At 33.1% G+C, this 12974-nt stretch overlaps 1 protein-coding gene across 1 annotated transcript; it reads right to left on the bottom strand.

Moving 5' to 3' along the window:
- Position 1: 1 nt before the first annotated feature.
- LOC121237384 (probable serine/threonine-protein kinase At1g54610) lies at positions 2 to 7699 on the bottom strand. Its single transcript, XM_041134094.1, has 8 exons — positions 6547 to 7699; positions 4830 to 5114; positions 4076 to 4393; positions 3143 to 3370; positions 2822 to 2919; positions 1648 to 1762; positions 636 to 1106; positions 2 to 310 (listed from the first exon to the last, which is right to left on the bottom strand). Exons 1-8 carry the CDS (start codon positions 6949 to 6951, stop codon positions 104 to 106), a joined length of 2127 nt encoding a protein of 708 aa, XP_040990028.1. The 5' UTR covers positions 6952 to 7699; the 3' UTR covers positions 2 to 103.
- Between the last annotated feature and the right edge of the window lie 5275 nt (positions 7700 to 12974).

Raw genomic sequence — 12974 nt, 5'->3', positions numbered from 1 at the left:
AGCCAATAATTAACTTATATTGCAGGAGAAAATCATCAGCCAAATTGCGTGCACTGATCTTCCTGAGGATGGTCAGGTTCATTTGGGGTTTACATTGACCAGTTTAACGGCCAGAAACAAATAATGAACTGGTTGAAATTTTATTCCCTTCAGCCTGAACTTTTCTGACCTTTGCCTTGTCAATGCGTGCTCGTCTCACAGCTTCCTGGATCTGGCGATCATGGTCCTTCAGCATCTGATCCATGTTGCCCGATGGAACTAGCAATGGACCAGAGTAGTGTATTTTGTGACCCTTCGATCCATAACCGAGCTGAACCGAATAAAGACAAGAATCATGCATCAGGCTATTAGAAATCAAAAACAAGAGAACATGCTACTACTGGGATCAAAGTCCATTAAAACGGCTTAAAAGACATTAAAATAGCAAATTTAAATAAATAAAGGCGTGGATGTTATATAACAAGCACGTAATACTGAAAATTTTGTAAAAATGGGGATTTCACAAGTTTTTTCTTTTTTTCTATATAAACACACGCACACATATATATACACATATATGAAGAAAATTTATTATAATTCATAAAACTTCAAAAGAATTTGAAAAATATTTAAATGTGGAAAATTAAACTACTCACGAGAATTGGATCTTTGCCACCGATTTTTGCATCTTCTTTTTTATGAGAACCTGCAATTCCTAGTGAAGGATGCTTTTGATCATGTTGTGTCACGGATTCTGAGCCCTCCTTAAAGGATCCAGGAAATCTGCCTATAAATTTTGCAACTTCTGGCTGCGAAGAACTAGACCTTTGTCTGCGATCCTCAGACATCCTCCTTGCTTCCACAAAACCTGATATTGTTGACAAGTCAGCCCCAGTTGACATCTTTGCTGCATCATCCAGGTTCTTGCCGGCCTTTGCCCACGCAGCCCTGTGAGTCAGTGGCCCTGAATGGGAGGCTCTCTTATGATGATGTTCCTGGGGTTCTATGCTTCCTTCAACAGCTTGTGATGGTCTAGGTGGATCAATTGGAAAGCCAGAGGCAACGTCTTCCTGATGAGGATTAAACTTTTCACTCCGGCTCTTCGAGTTCGACTGAGCTTGTCTTTTCTGCAACAAAAGGCATTATTAATAACACGATTAATATGAGATAGATGCAAGATTGATTAAAAAGAAAAGGACAAAAACAAGAAGTGATGATCTTATGGAGAATACTTAATATAGGGCTTAGATAACTCACAGGTAACAAGACAAAAAATAATAGTCTATTGTTATGAAATAGGAGACACCATATAGATCTATTTCCAAAAGTTGAAATTGGCACGGTAACTTCAGAATGCTATCACGGTGCTCATTTTGCATATCCCTATGCTCAAAACACGATACAAAGGATGAACCATCATCTAAATTGTAAGATGTCATCCATCCAATGAATCAATAGAACTGAGTCAATATGGTTGAACAACAGTGAACTATATAAATTTATTGTTGACTAATTATCACTCTACTCCTTTGGACGGCTTTTATAGACTTCAATTGGCTTAATTTAAATGATAATATTAAACAAACTAAAATCATCACAAACAAATTACAATCTTCAAACCCCATTGGAAATAGAGAACTAACAATTACTAATATAAACATTAGTTACCTGCATCGACAATACTAATTCAGCATTGGCATCAGGTGCTGGGACCGCTCGAGAATCCCTTGTTCCTCTCCTTTCAAGGTCCAGTCTCTGGCCTTTGCTTCCTGCTGCTCCTTGTCTATCCATGTTAAACAAAAACAAGGTTATTGGTTACATAACACCTATAAGGCTAAATCCCTTTGGGCATTAGCAGAATGCCAATAGCTATTGGAACTTATATTTTTTTTATAAGTAATTGGAACTTATATAAACATTCTTTCACTATAATCGACCACAATTTAAAGCCTACAAAGCCAATAGAGTTAGAAATTGGACCAATAGTCATCAGTATAGTTCGTCTAAAAACAACAAACTATATGAACCAATGCTGTTCTCCACAGTCTAAGCAAACAAGCAACATTTCCTCCATACAATCTATTGACTTTAAATTAACTGATATTTTATGATAATGTATTTACCAAGAAGAAACCATCACAATATGTATCTTGGAACTGCCAAAGTACTGCAGTCAACTCAATCACCAAAATCTGATTCAGTTAACATTCTCAGGCAATGTCTAAATTTCACACAGATCTGCAAGCACAAACAACCCAAGCTTCAAAACACCCTAGGAAGCACCCATACAGATATGGGATATAGACATGATATGTTACAGATATGGCGATGTGTCAATTCTTGATACTCCCACCCCCTCCACCCAAAAAAACCTCTAAAATGGACAAGAACAAAGAAAATGACAAAGCACCCACCATTGTGTATGAAGACATTGAAGCTTAGGTCATCCCAATCATTAAGCTCAATGAGGTCAGCAATACATTCCATAAGAATTATAAGATGAACAGAATTGTGCTCTCTCTCTCTCTCTCCTTCCATGAAATTATTTGATCTGTCAGTTGCTAGGGTTTCTATGATATGTTATTTATTTTATTAGGAGGAATTGCTTTTCATGTGCTGTATCTCTAGCATAGTCCAACAGTATTCCTGATATTTAAAAAAAAAATCCTAAAAAATATGTACTATTGCTGACATATATTTAATATGCATCATATGTGGATATGATAGCGATTTTTAACATGTTCATGCCTCTTAAATAAAATCATAAACATCAAAAGACATGCTTTCATTTGAAGCTATAAAATAGTATTTCACAAATTGAAAAGAAAAAAAAAATGTTCACCTTCTGGCTTCATCCCGCACTTTTGCATCAAACTCTTTGCTAGGAGGATACTTTGGCAAGCTGGCAGGATCGCAAGGAAGTGGTTTTGTTGTAAAGAACTGGAAACATAAACCAATAAAAATAAGGAAAAGAAAAACTAAGTAGCACCAACTATGGTAATAACTCCAAAATTAAACTAGTTATGGCAATAACACGATGACTACCCAAAAGAACAGGTAATGGAATATAAAAAATACCTTAAAAAATATCAGGATAACCCACACTCAATAGTAAAACAATAATTGGAAAGTTTATTGATTTCATTTATGTAAAAGTTCATACCTCGCTATTGAGAGCAGAAGCTGCAGATCCACGGTCAGTAGGATCTATGGAAAGTAAAGTCTCTATCAATGATAATGCAGGTGCAGGGAAATCCTTAAATGTTTCTGCAACACAGCGTCTATAAGGTTGCTGAGGCTTAAATATGGTTGCATGAGGCAATTTAGATTTTCTCCAATAATCCTCAGATGGAGAACCACAAAGTTTGAAAATTTTATGCAATTGCTCCACCTGCAACCCAAAAAAATAGAGTCCAAATATAACTTTTTTTCTTACAAGTCAAGTCCAAAAATAAATTTAAACTAGGCTGCTACTACGTAATATAAGCAAAAGGACCTACTGAAAGTGAAGAAACATAAACAGATATTTTAGTTATATGACCGGTTGTGCAATATCATCCAGACAATTAAGACTCGGGACGTCTTTTTCATGTAACCTATAATTTGCCTCAAATTCAGCATGATGATTACGAAAATTAGGTAATTTTGGAGTCTGAACAATACAAAACTACCAGGTGGCTACCATAACCAGTGATGACTGTCATGTTGCATATCCAGAATCTCTACAGGAACCATCTCTTTCCATGCCCTATTTCTACATTCACAACGTTTTCGGTGGAAATATAGTCCTCCATATTTTTTTTAATCCAAAATATAGTCCTCCATACCGCAACCAAAAAAAGGAAGTCCCATCACTTTAATAAAAAAGGTGGTCTAAATCATTAGATCTTCTTTAAAAACTGGATCAGCAACAAGTAGTAGACATAAACCGTATGCTCTCACTCCTCGTGAGTAAAATTCCAAGACAGGTCCAATAAGGTGCTCAATCCAATAAATTGTTTGTAACTTGAATAATGGTCATCTAGATTGCTATCAATACTATAATCAGCAGATCATGCGCATTAATCCTATAATATAAAAGAGAAATAACAAACACCTCAGTTCTTCCTGGCATAATAGGCTTGCCAGCATATAATTCAGCAAGTATGCAACCAGCACTCCATAAATCCACAGCAGTTCTGTAGTAAGTAGCTCCAAGTAAAAGCTCTGGTGGCCGGTACCAAAGAGTTACAACACGGCTTGTCAGTGGCTGATTTTGATGGGGATCAAAAAAACTTGCAAGACCAAAGTCTGCAATCTTCAAGATGCCCTTGTTGTCAATCAGAAGGTTGGAACCCTTTATGTCACGATGCAGAACGCCACGGCTGTGGCAATGATCAAGTCCCTGTAAAAGTTGCTGTGTGTAACATTTAACCTGCAAATAGATGAATAAATATAGGAACTGAAATACCAAACAAACAGGAACTAAATAAATATAGTATCTCAATTTTTTTCTGGATAAGTAAAAAGATATATATAACCACGGAATATCATCTGGCCCTCGTGTCTGGGAAACCTTTTTATTTATGGTTAATAAGAAAATTTTATTACCATAAATAGGCAAAACCCAAGTACACAGGACATATATAAAGGAAATACCTACACCACACTAGGAACAAAAAAGAGCCTAAAGCAAATCCCAAAAATTATCATCATTCAGTACAAGAGCCTTGGCCCACAAACCCAAAGTACAAAAGAAAAAATCCCTAAGGTCTCTCAAAGATTGTTCTTTGAGAGAATTGCTTTAAAGAATTGAATAAAACAGCAAATTGCAGTTTATAGAAGAGGAAAAAAAAAAGCATCTCTAATACCTGTGCTTCTGTAAATTTCAGACCAGGGTGTGAAGCAAGGCCTGCCAAATCATGCTCCATGTACTCAAAAACAAGGTACAAGCTGCAAGACATCCTTGATGTAACTAGACCTTCCAGTTTTATCACATTTGGATGATCAAGCCTACGCAGAATGTGAATTTCCCTAGCCATAAAGCGAACACTTTCAGGTTCCAGGTTATCAAACCTTACTTTCTTTAAAGCAACAGTTTTATTATGTTCAAGGTCACGAGCCATATAAACATTACTGTAAGTTCCCTGGCCAATCTGCAACAAGAAAAGAAAATATATTATCATAAAGCAAACCAAAACCAGCAAACAGGTAATACCATTTTATAGTGGACAGCAGCTGGTAACCAAACAAGAGAAACTGAAGGACTGCTTGTAAGAACTAAGTACAATAACCCAACCTCGCCCCCACAACCCCCCCCCCCCCCCCCCAACCCAAAAAGAAAAAAACAGAAGATTAATAAAAGGACTGCCTTAATTACAAACAATCCATGGCCGACTAACAGATTAAATAATCATGAATATAAAAATCTATTAAAAATAAGACAATAGCTCCTTTACACTTTACAGAAACGTTTCTTTTTCCCAAATCTGATATGGAGCTTTCATCCACTCTGCAATCTGTTTTCTAAACTGGACCAAGTTACATGTTTAATTGTCCCATCATGTTTAACGGCTGGTTCAGTAAAAACTATAATAAGCATCCGGTGATACTGTAGCAATGTATACTAATTTTCCTCACTAGGATTCTACTTTTCTGTTCAGAACAATACCTAGATAGCATTTTCCATCAAATATCGTTTCATTGTGTTTTATTATAGTACCTAAGCAGACCTGTAACCAAGACCCTAATGTTTCCTAGGTCAAGTCCTAACTAATCTGGTTCTTTTTCACTATTCCTTCGTCACTATCATGCCTTTGTTTCTTTTCTTTGAATCAGCAAACGGCCCTTTTTATTTATTTTTTTCAATATTTTCATACTTGAAACTTGCTACCAGTAATAATAAGATATCAAGGATCAAGTTACAAATAAGAAAAATACAGCAGGATGCGTGTAGCATCCTTCCAAATGCTTGCAACTGAACTTTTTAAGAGCGATAAAATTCAAGAAAGCATCACAGTGGACAATGCAACAGATAGCAAGCCCGATATAGACGTAGAAAGATTGGTGGAAAGATAAAGATGGATTTCAGAGTTTCCATTCAGCTCGGTCATTAAAAGTTGGGTTGTTCCTTTCTTGCCATACTGTCTGCATTTTTTTCTGAGCACTGCAAAACTTGCGCATAATATAAGAGGAACTGCCCCCCACATCGCACCACTCTCATACCCACCGAAATTTTTTGCAGTCCTAGGCATCACCCAATGGACACCAAATAGAGATAAGGCTAATGCGCGCAATTTCTAGGACAATGTCTACAATGTGGGAGAATATGGTCTACAAATATAACTACTGCCCAATCTTTTTGCTCAGAAAGTCCATATTAAACACAAGGAAAGGGTTCACTCTAAGTAGTATATATGCCCAAATGTAAAGTGGATATTAGAATCAACAAATGATTGGGTGGTTGGGCTGATCAGTAGAGCAAGTAAATATCTTAGAATAAAAAATGATCATCGGCATTGAACCATAACCATTCCCACGACGAACAAAATAATGTTAACGTAACAGCCAATAATCAAAGGAACATACTTTATCCAGCTTTTGAAAAGAATCAGCACGCCGTGGAGTCCATCCTCTAATAGCCTCTCCAGCCACTGCAGCCAGCCACGAAGGCCATCCTGCTGCAACCTGCTCCCCTTCCGTAGCTTTTGGAACACTACCCAATCCCGGATGTTGAGCAACAAGATACTCCATTTTCTCCCTCTTCCTCTCCAAATGTTCACTGTGTAACCGGACCGAACCATTCGCGTGCTTGTCTATCAACGTTGTCCTCCCATCATTACTGTCATACCGATCCTTGGCTCGATGCACTTCCTCCCGTCTGGAAGAGGTCGCCCTCGACGCCCGCAAGTCCGACGGGGCCTTCGAGAACCTCTCCCTCGGGCTCTCCTTGCTATCCTCAATAGCAGAGGGCTTGCAACAATTGCAACCCATTATGCACCAAAACCACCCCCCACAAAAAATCTTTCTCCTGAATCAATGTTCACCCCTCAAATCTGCCATTTTTGTCCTGCTTTCCTCGTCTTCCAAGCCCATATTTGACAATTTAATTTCTAAATAGTACTTTAAAGAAGCATGGAGTTCCAACCAAAAAACACAGTATTACCATGAAAGCCACCAATTCACAACCCAGAAAGTTACAGCTTTGGAAGAAGCAGAAACCCTAAATTCTTCAAAATTCTCGCAGAACTGAGTGAAAATCAATCCGCAATGCCTTGAAAAATGGCCCTTTTTTTTTTTTTTTTTTGCACTGGAATATCACTTCTCTATAAACCCTTCTACTTCACAAGCTAGAAATGAAACCAGATCACCAACAAACGAAACCCATTGCATAAACCCAAACCCTCGAATCACGCAAATATTAAAAAATAAATAAAGAAACGCTCAGAATCTTCATTTCACTACCAGTACATCGAAAATAATTACTCCTATGCGGCAGAGACACCACTGGAAGAACTAGTCTCGCGGCAAGGGATTGAACACCCCAGATACAGTGATCTAGAATATGGGTAGGGAAGCCAAGGATCTAGGGCACAGAGATTTGGAGGAAGGAAGGGACAGTGAGATTGAGTTTCAACTGAAAAAATAAAAATAAAAATAAAAGATTGTATTTATAGTAGGAAGAGTGAGTGTGTCCCTCTCCCGAGTCCCCAAACCCCCTTTCAAGTGGAGAAAGATGCAGAGTGAGTGAGAAGATAAAAAGGCATTTTATGGTTTTTTTTCCCCAAAAAAAAAAAGAAAAAAAAAAAAGAAAAATGCCAAAAAGACATTCTTCTCGTGTCCTTCTTCAGTCCCCGCTCTAAGCTGAAAGGACGTTATTTAGCATATTTCAGTCAGATAGCAGTTACAAGTTACAGATGTTAATACATGCTAATACTACGTTGATTTGGTTTCTTCAAATCATAAATGGTTGGTTTTCAAAGACTGACTGATTGTTGGAAGCTCCTGGATTTATGGTTTCGTACAAAAATGAGGAAAGTTTTTTTGTTTTTCCTTTTATCTTATACTCTGCTTGTCTGCATGGAACTTTAGGCCTCGTTTGTTTTCAGGAAACATCTCATCTCATCTCATCTCATCTCACTTCATCATTACAACTTTCTCAAATCCCCATACAAAATAAAATAAACAATTCAACTTTTTTAAATCCCAAAACAAAAATAATATTAAAAAATATATTCTAACAATATTTTATTCAACTTTTTAACTTTAATCTCATCTCATCTCTGAAAACAAACGAGCCCTAAAACGTTCAGTGACAGCGTGCACTTGGTCCCGTTTGTAACGTAAAACTATTACTTAATGATAAGTATAATTTAAGAAATAAAGTTTATTATTAAAAAGTTATTTGTTATTTAGTAACTATATATTTAAAATATTTTTAAACATATAATGTTTATTTGAAAACAAATTAAAAAATATTTTTTGAGATAGAAATGATGATTATTTAAAATTTTAAAAATAATGATCATATTCTATAAAGTTTAAAATTTTCAATTATCTACAAATTATATGGATATTTTTATCCATTAACAATCTTTTTAAAATTCGATTTACGTTTCGTATTATTTGAAAAAGTGCATTTGAGGAAAAACTTACCGGAGATTATCTCAAACATATTTTATAGTTTATTTGAAATTAAAAGTGATTTAATATATAACACTCAAACAATCTAATTTTTCCACTAAAAGGTTTTTAAGGCTATTTAAACACTTTTTAAAAATCCTATCGCAACCCCAAACAGGCTCTATATCTGTTATATAATATAATTTTAAATATAATTTTAAATTTTAAATTTTATAAACTAAATTTTACCATTATTTAAGATAATATATTCTATACATTGGTTTGAGAATAAAATAACTCAAATATTATTTATTATATTTAAAAATATTTGTGCAAAATAAAGTGTACATGTTATGTTGTTTAGATGTATTGAAAAACAATTATACTTATCATCTATACACTACACACCACATATAATTTTTTTTCCTATCAAATTTATGATGTATGGATGATGAGTATAATAATTCTTTTAGCTTAGTAATAATAAAATCAAAAATCAAAAAATCAAAAATCAAATATGATGTGTGATGTATGAATGATGAATAGAATGACTCATTGAAAAAAGTAACTTTTTTGGGTGCTCCTATTTTTATAAAATAAATTTACTACAGAATTGTACGTTCTAAATTTACATATAATTTTATTATTGCATTAGTACCATAGTTTATTTATTAAAAAAGTTATATGCACTACGCTACTATCTCATTTTCATTCCATTATATAATACGTGGCATATTTATTATTATGAGATGATCTTTTATTGATGATCATTTATTTAGTAATAAATATGTCATATCTTACATAGTAGAATAAAAGTAGGATAAGATTGTGATGTATAACATTATTCTATTTATTAACACCTCATTTATTATTTTAGAAAATAAATATTAATATAATAATGAACAATATCACGATGAAGGAAATATATTTACAACCTTAAATTGTCCAATCATTGTTTAATCACTTTGAAAAAGTGAATAAAATATTGAACCCACATGAAAAAAAATTAAGTTTTTAATAGTAAACCCCACTCTTTTTCAAAGAGATTACACGATATCTATGCATTTCACAGTTGTATATAGAATTACTCATAGTTTAATAAGGCCCGGTTTGGATATAAGAATTGTTTCATTTTATCTTATCATTACAAAATTTTTAAATTTCTATATAAAATATAATAAACAATTTAAAATTTTCAAAATTTAAAATAATAATATAATATTAAAAAATAATATTTTATTTAACTTTCAATTTATATTTTAATTTATCTCATTTAAATTTACTATTCGCACCTAAATTCTCAATAATAATAATAAATTTCAAACCATGAAACTGCGGCGCGTGTGAATTTACGTGCTCAGCAAAGAGCGTGCATGAGGACTTACGACGTTCGTAATTTGGGCGTTATGCTGAGGTGCTGTGGTCGTTGGCTTTTTTCCAAGAGGCTTTTACAAGCTGTGTTTACTTCATAAATAGTGTAAAGGCTGTTAGGTGAGAGAATTCAGAATCCAACTCACTCATACCCTAAACATTGTTGAATTAATTCAACCATACTACCCCACTCAACAATATTTATTTATTTATCTATAATTATTTTATTACTGTTTTTAATGGTGTAGGGTTTCATACCAAATCATTAAACCACATTTATTTCTAATTTTGGACTCTCATCATTTTTCCGCCAATGGGACCGATCAAAGTCTCTTTTTTTTTTTTTTTTTGGCTTGACCAACTTCAACGGTATATTTATTTCTTTTAGATCACTTGTGAATCTATTAAAAAAAAATTATATATTTTACTTTTTAAATTATAAATAACATTAGAATAATGTTGGACACAATCTTATAATATAGTTTGATTTCATAATGTCTGTTTTAACATATAAAATCTCTAAAAGGTTAAAGAATGTAAAGTGAATACATCCTATTTGATTAGAACATGATACTAATGCGTGCATGTTTTTCAACTCAAGTTGGACATTATATTTTATTATTTATAAACAATTCATTATTATATTCATAGATGATATGTGTAACATCCATACATTAAAAAGATTTGATATGATATGTTAGATTGTAAAATTATTTTTTAAAATTTAAAAAATTTCTTAAATTATATCATTTTATAAATTTACTTTATATAATATTTTTTATTAATGTAACATTTATCTTTTTACAACAAAACGAAAGAGAATTAGAAACATGAATCTCATTAAAACAGATGGGGATATTTCATAGGTTCTCACGAGAAGACATGTTTTGGCTTTGAAATTGGCAGCGATGATATCGAGAAAAGAGGGTACAAGGAGCAACAACTACAGCAGAGAGGGAGTTAGGGAAGGGTAATGAATGAAATCATAAGATTTACAATTCCCCCGACCCAGAAGAAGATCATGGACAGTTGAGTAGAGCCTGCATATATAGAGCACAGCCCTCCCCAAGCCACGACCAAACAGCTGTCCAAACTTCATTAAATAATGAACAGTTATCCACATAATCATGCACCTCTACGAAATTTATGGCACTGTCTTTTCCCACTCCGACAATCAATCAAACAACTCTACGGGACCCCTCCCTCCCTCCTTCTCCTCTCTGAGTTATCGACACGGCTTGTTCTGGGTCCACTCCTCCGGCCCGTGTATTTCGTGTCTCCATGCAGCCTAACACTTGGCGAAGCTTCGCATGAGCCATGACCAATGACCAAAGCCTTAGAGGATTGACATTGACTAGCCAAATGTCAATACATCTTCATACTTTAATTATATATATGAGTGACATCTTTTATATAAGACTAGCTAAACTACTAAATCTCAACTTATAAATTACAATTAAGCTACATAGTCATCTTTGAATAGGTACTATTCACTGACCATAGTAATCTTTTAATTATTTCTAACAATTATTATATTTTAATCTTATATTAAGTGCACGGATTTTAAAATTTTTGACCCATTATATATTATATACATAAATGTTACTTTTCATGTCTTTTTTGTTTTGTAATATCTTCCATTCATTTAAAAAATTTATACATTATTTTAATGTTTATATTATCTAATTATTTTAAAGTCTATATTATTCATTTCAATTTTGATAAATAGTCCATTATTTTCTAACTTATTCTATTTCATTTTTCAACCATATGTAATATATTTTGCCTGAATTTTGTGGCATTTGGTGGTTGAATCCGAATTGAAGAAATGTATAAAGTGTATTTGTAAAATATTATTAAAATATATAATATTATTTTATTATTTTAAGGTAAATATGTATAGTCTAATGTTGATTAACCTAGCCAACTGTTTTGACTATAAGCACAACTTGATGTTCTAGCCAAAATTTAGAATTTGCCAATACTCTTAAGAGCATTCACATTGATTTATGTGTATGCATATACAAAATCACATCTTTTAGAGATCCATTTTACCATTCAAGCAAAATTTTCACATTAGTTTATGCATATTTGAAGTAAAATAATACAAAAATATTATTATTTTATTATTATTAATTTTTTTTCTATTTTTTTATAGAGTTTGCAACTAGCACGTACTGGGTTGTGGGGGAGAAGTGGGATGAAAATAATGTTGTTGGGGAGTTGGAGAGAGAGAGAGTGTGGGAGGAGAGATAATGAATTAGTAAAATATATTTTGTAAAGTGAACAGTAGATCTCTAAATTTATATAGTTATTGTTCATAACTATACAAATATTTAGAGATGAATAATTCAATGTAGATAAATTTAAACTCATATTATACAAATATGACTTTGCATATGCAGATGGATATGTCAATGTGAGTGTTCAATATTTGAAAGTTATAATACTGTTCACATAGAACAGAGACCCTAGCTAGCTTCTTGTGAAACCAGGTCTCTGTTTTTTCCACAAAGCAAAGAAATATGGGTTACTTGTTTAGGGACCGACAATGAGAATGCAACTAGGGCTGTAAGGAGTTCGGTCTAGACTGAAAAAATTGACTAGGTCAAATAGTTCAGTCTGGACCGGATAGAACCAAAGTTGAAACAGTCGGTCTCGATCCCACTAATTGTGGGTCAAAAAAATTTGGTTCTATCCCGAGTGCTACAAATTTTATATAGTAATTATATAAGTTAATGATATAATTTTTACTTATTTATTATCATTGACCATATAAAATATAAAATAATATATATTATCAATTAATAATAAATAATAAATCAAATGATAATTTATGTCATACATTCATACATAATCTATTATTTATATTTAATTAAAATAATTAAGTAATTTTTTTATATAATTTATGAGTTCTATAGGAGATATTTAGGTTTCAATCATTTCTAATTGCTTATCCATGATTTTTAAATATAAATTAGTATAATTGTTTTGTTGTATTATATTATCAATATTTTTTTTCA

The sequence above is a fragment of the Juglans microcarpa x Juglans regia genome, chromosome 6S (assembly GCF_004785595.1).
Source record: "Juglans microcarpa x Juglans regia isolate MS1-56 chromosome 6S, Jm3101_v1.0, whole genome shotgun sequence".
Lineage (NCBI taxonomy): Eukaryota > Viridiplantae > Streptophyta > Magnoliopsida > Fagales > Juglandaceae > Juglans > Juglans microcarpa x Juglans regia.
The sequence above is the reverse complement of the archived record's forward strand: the minus strand, read 5'-3'. Positions and strand labels throughout refer to the sequence as shown.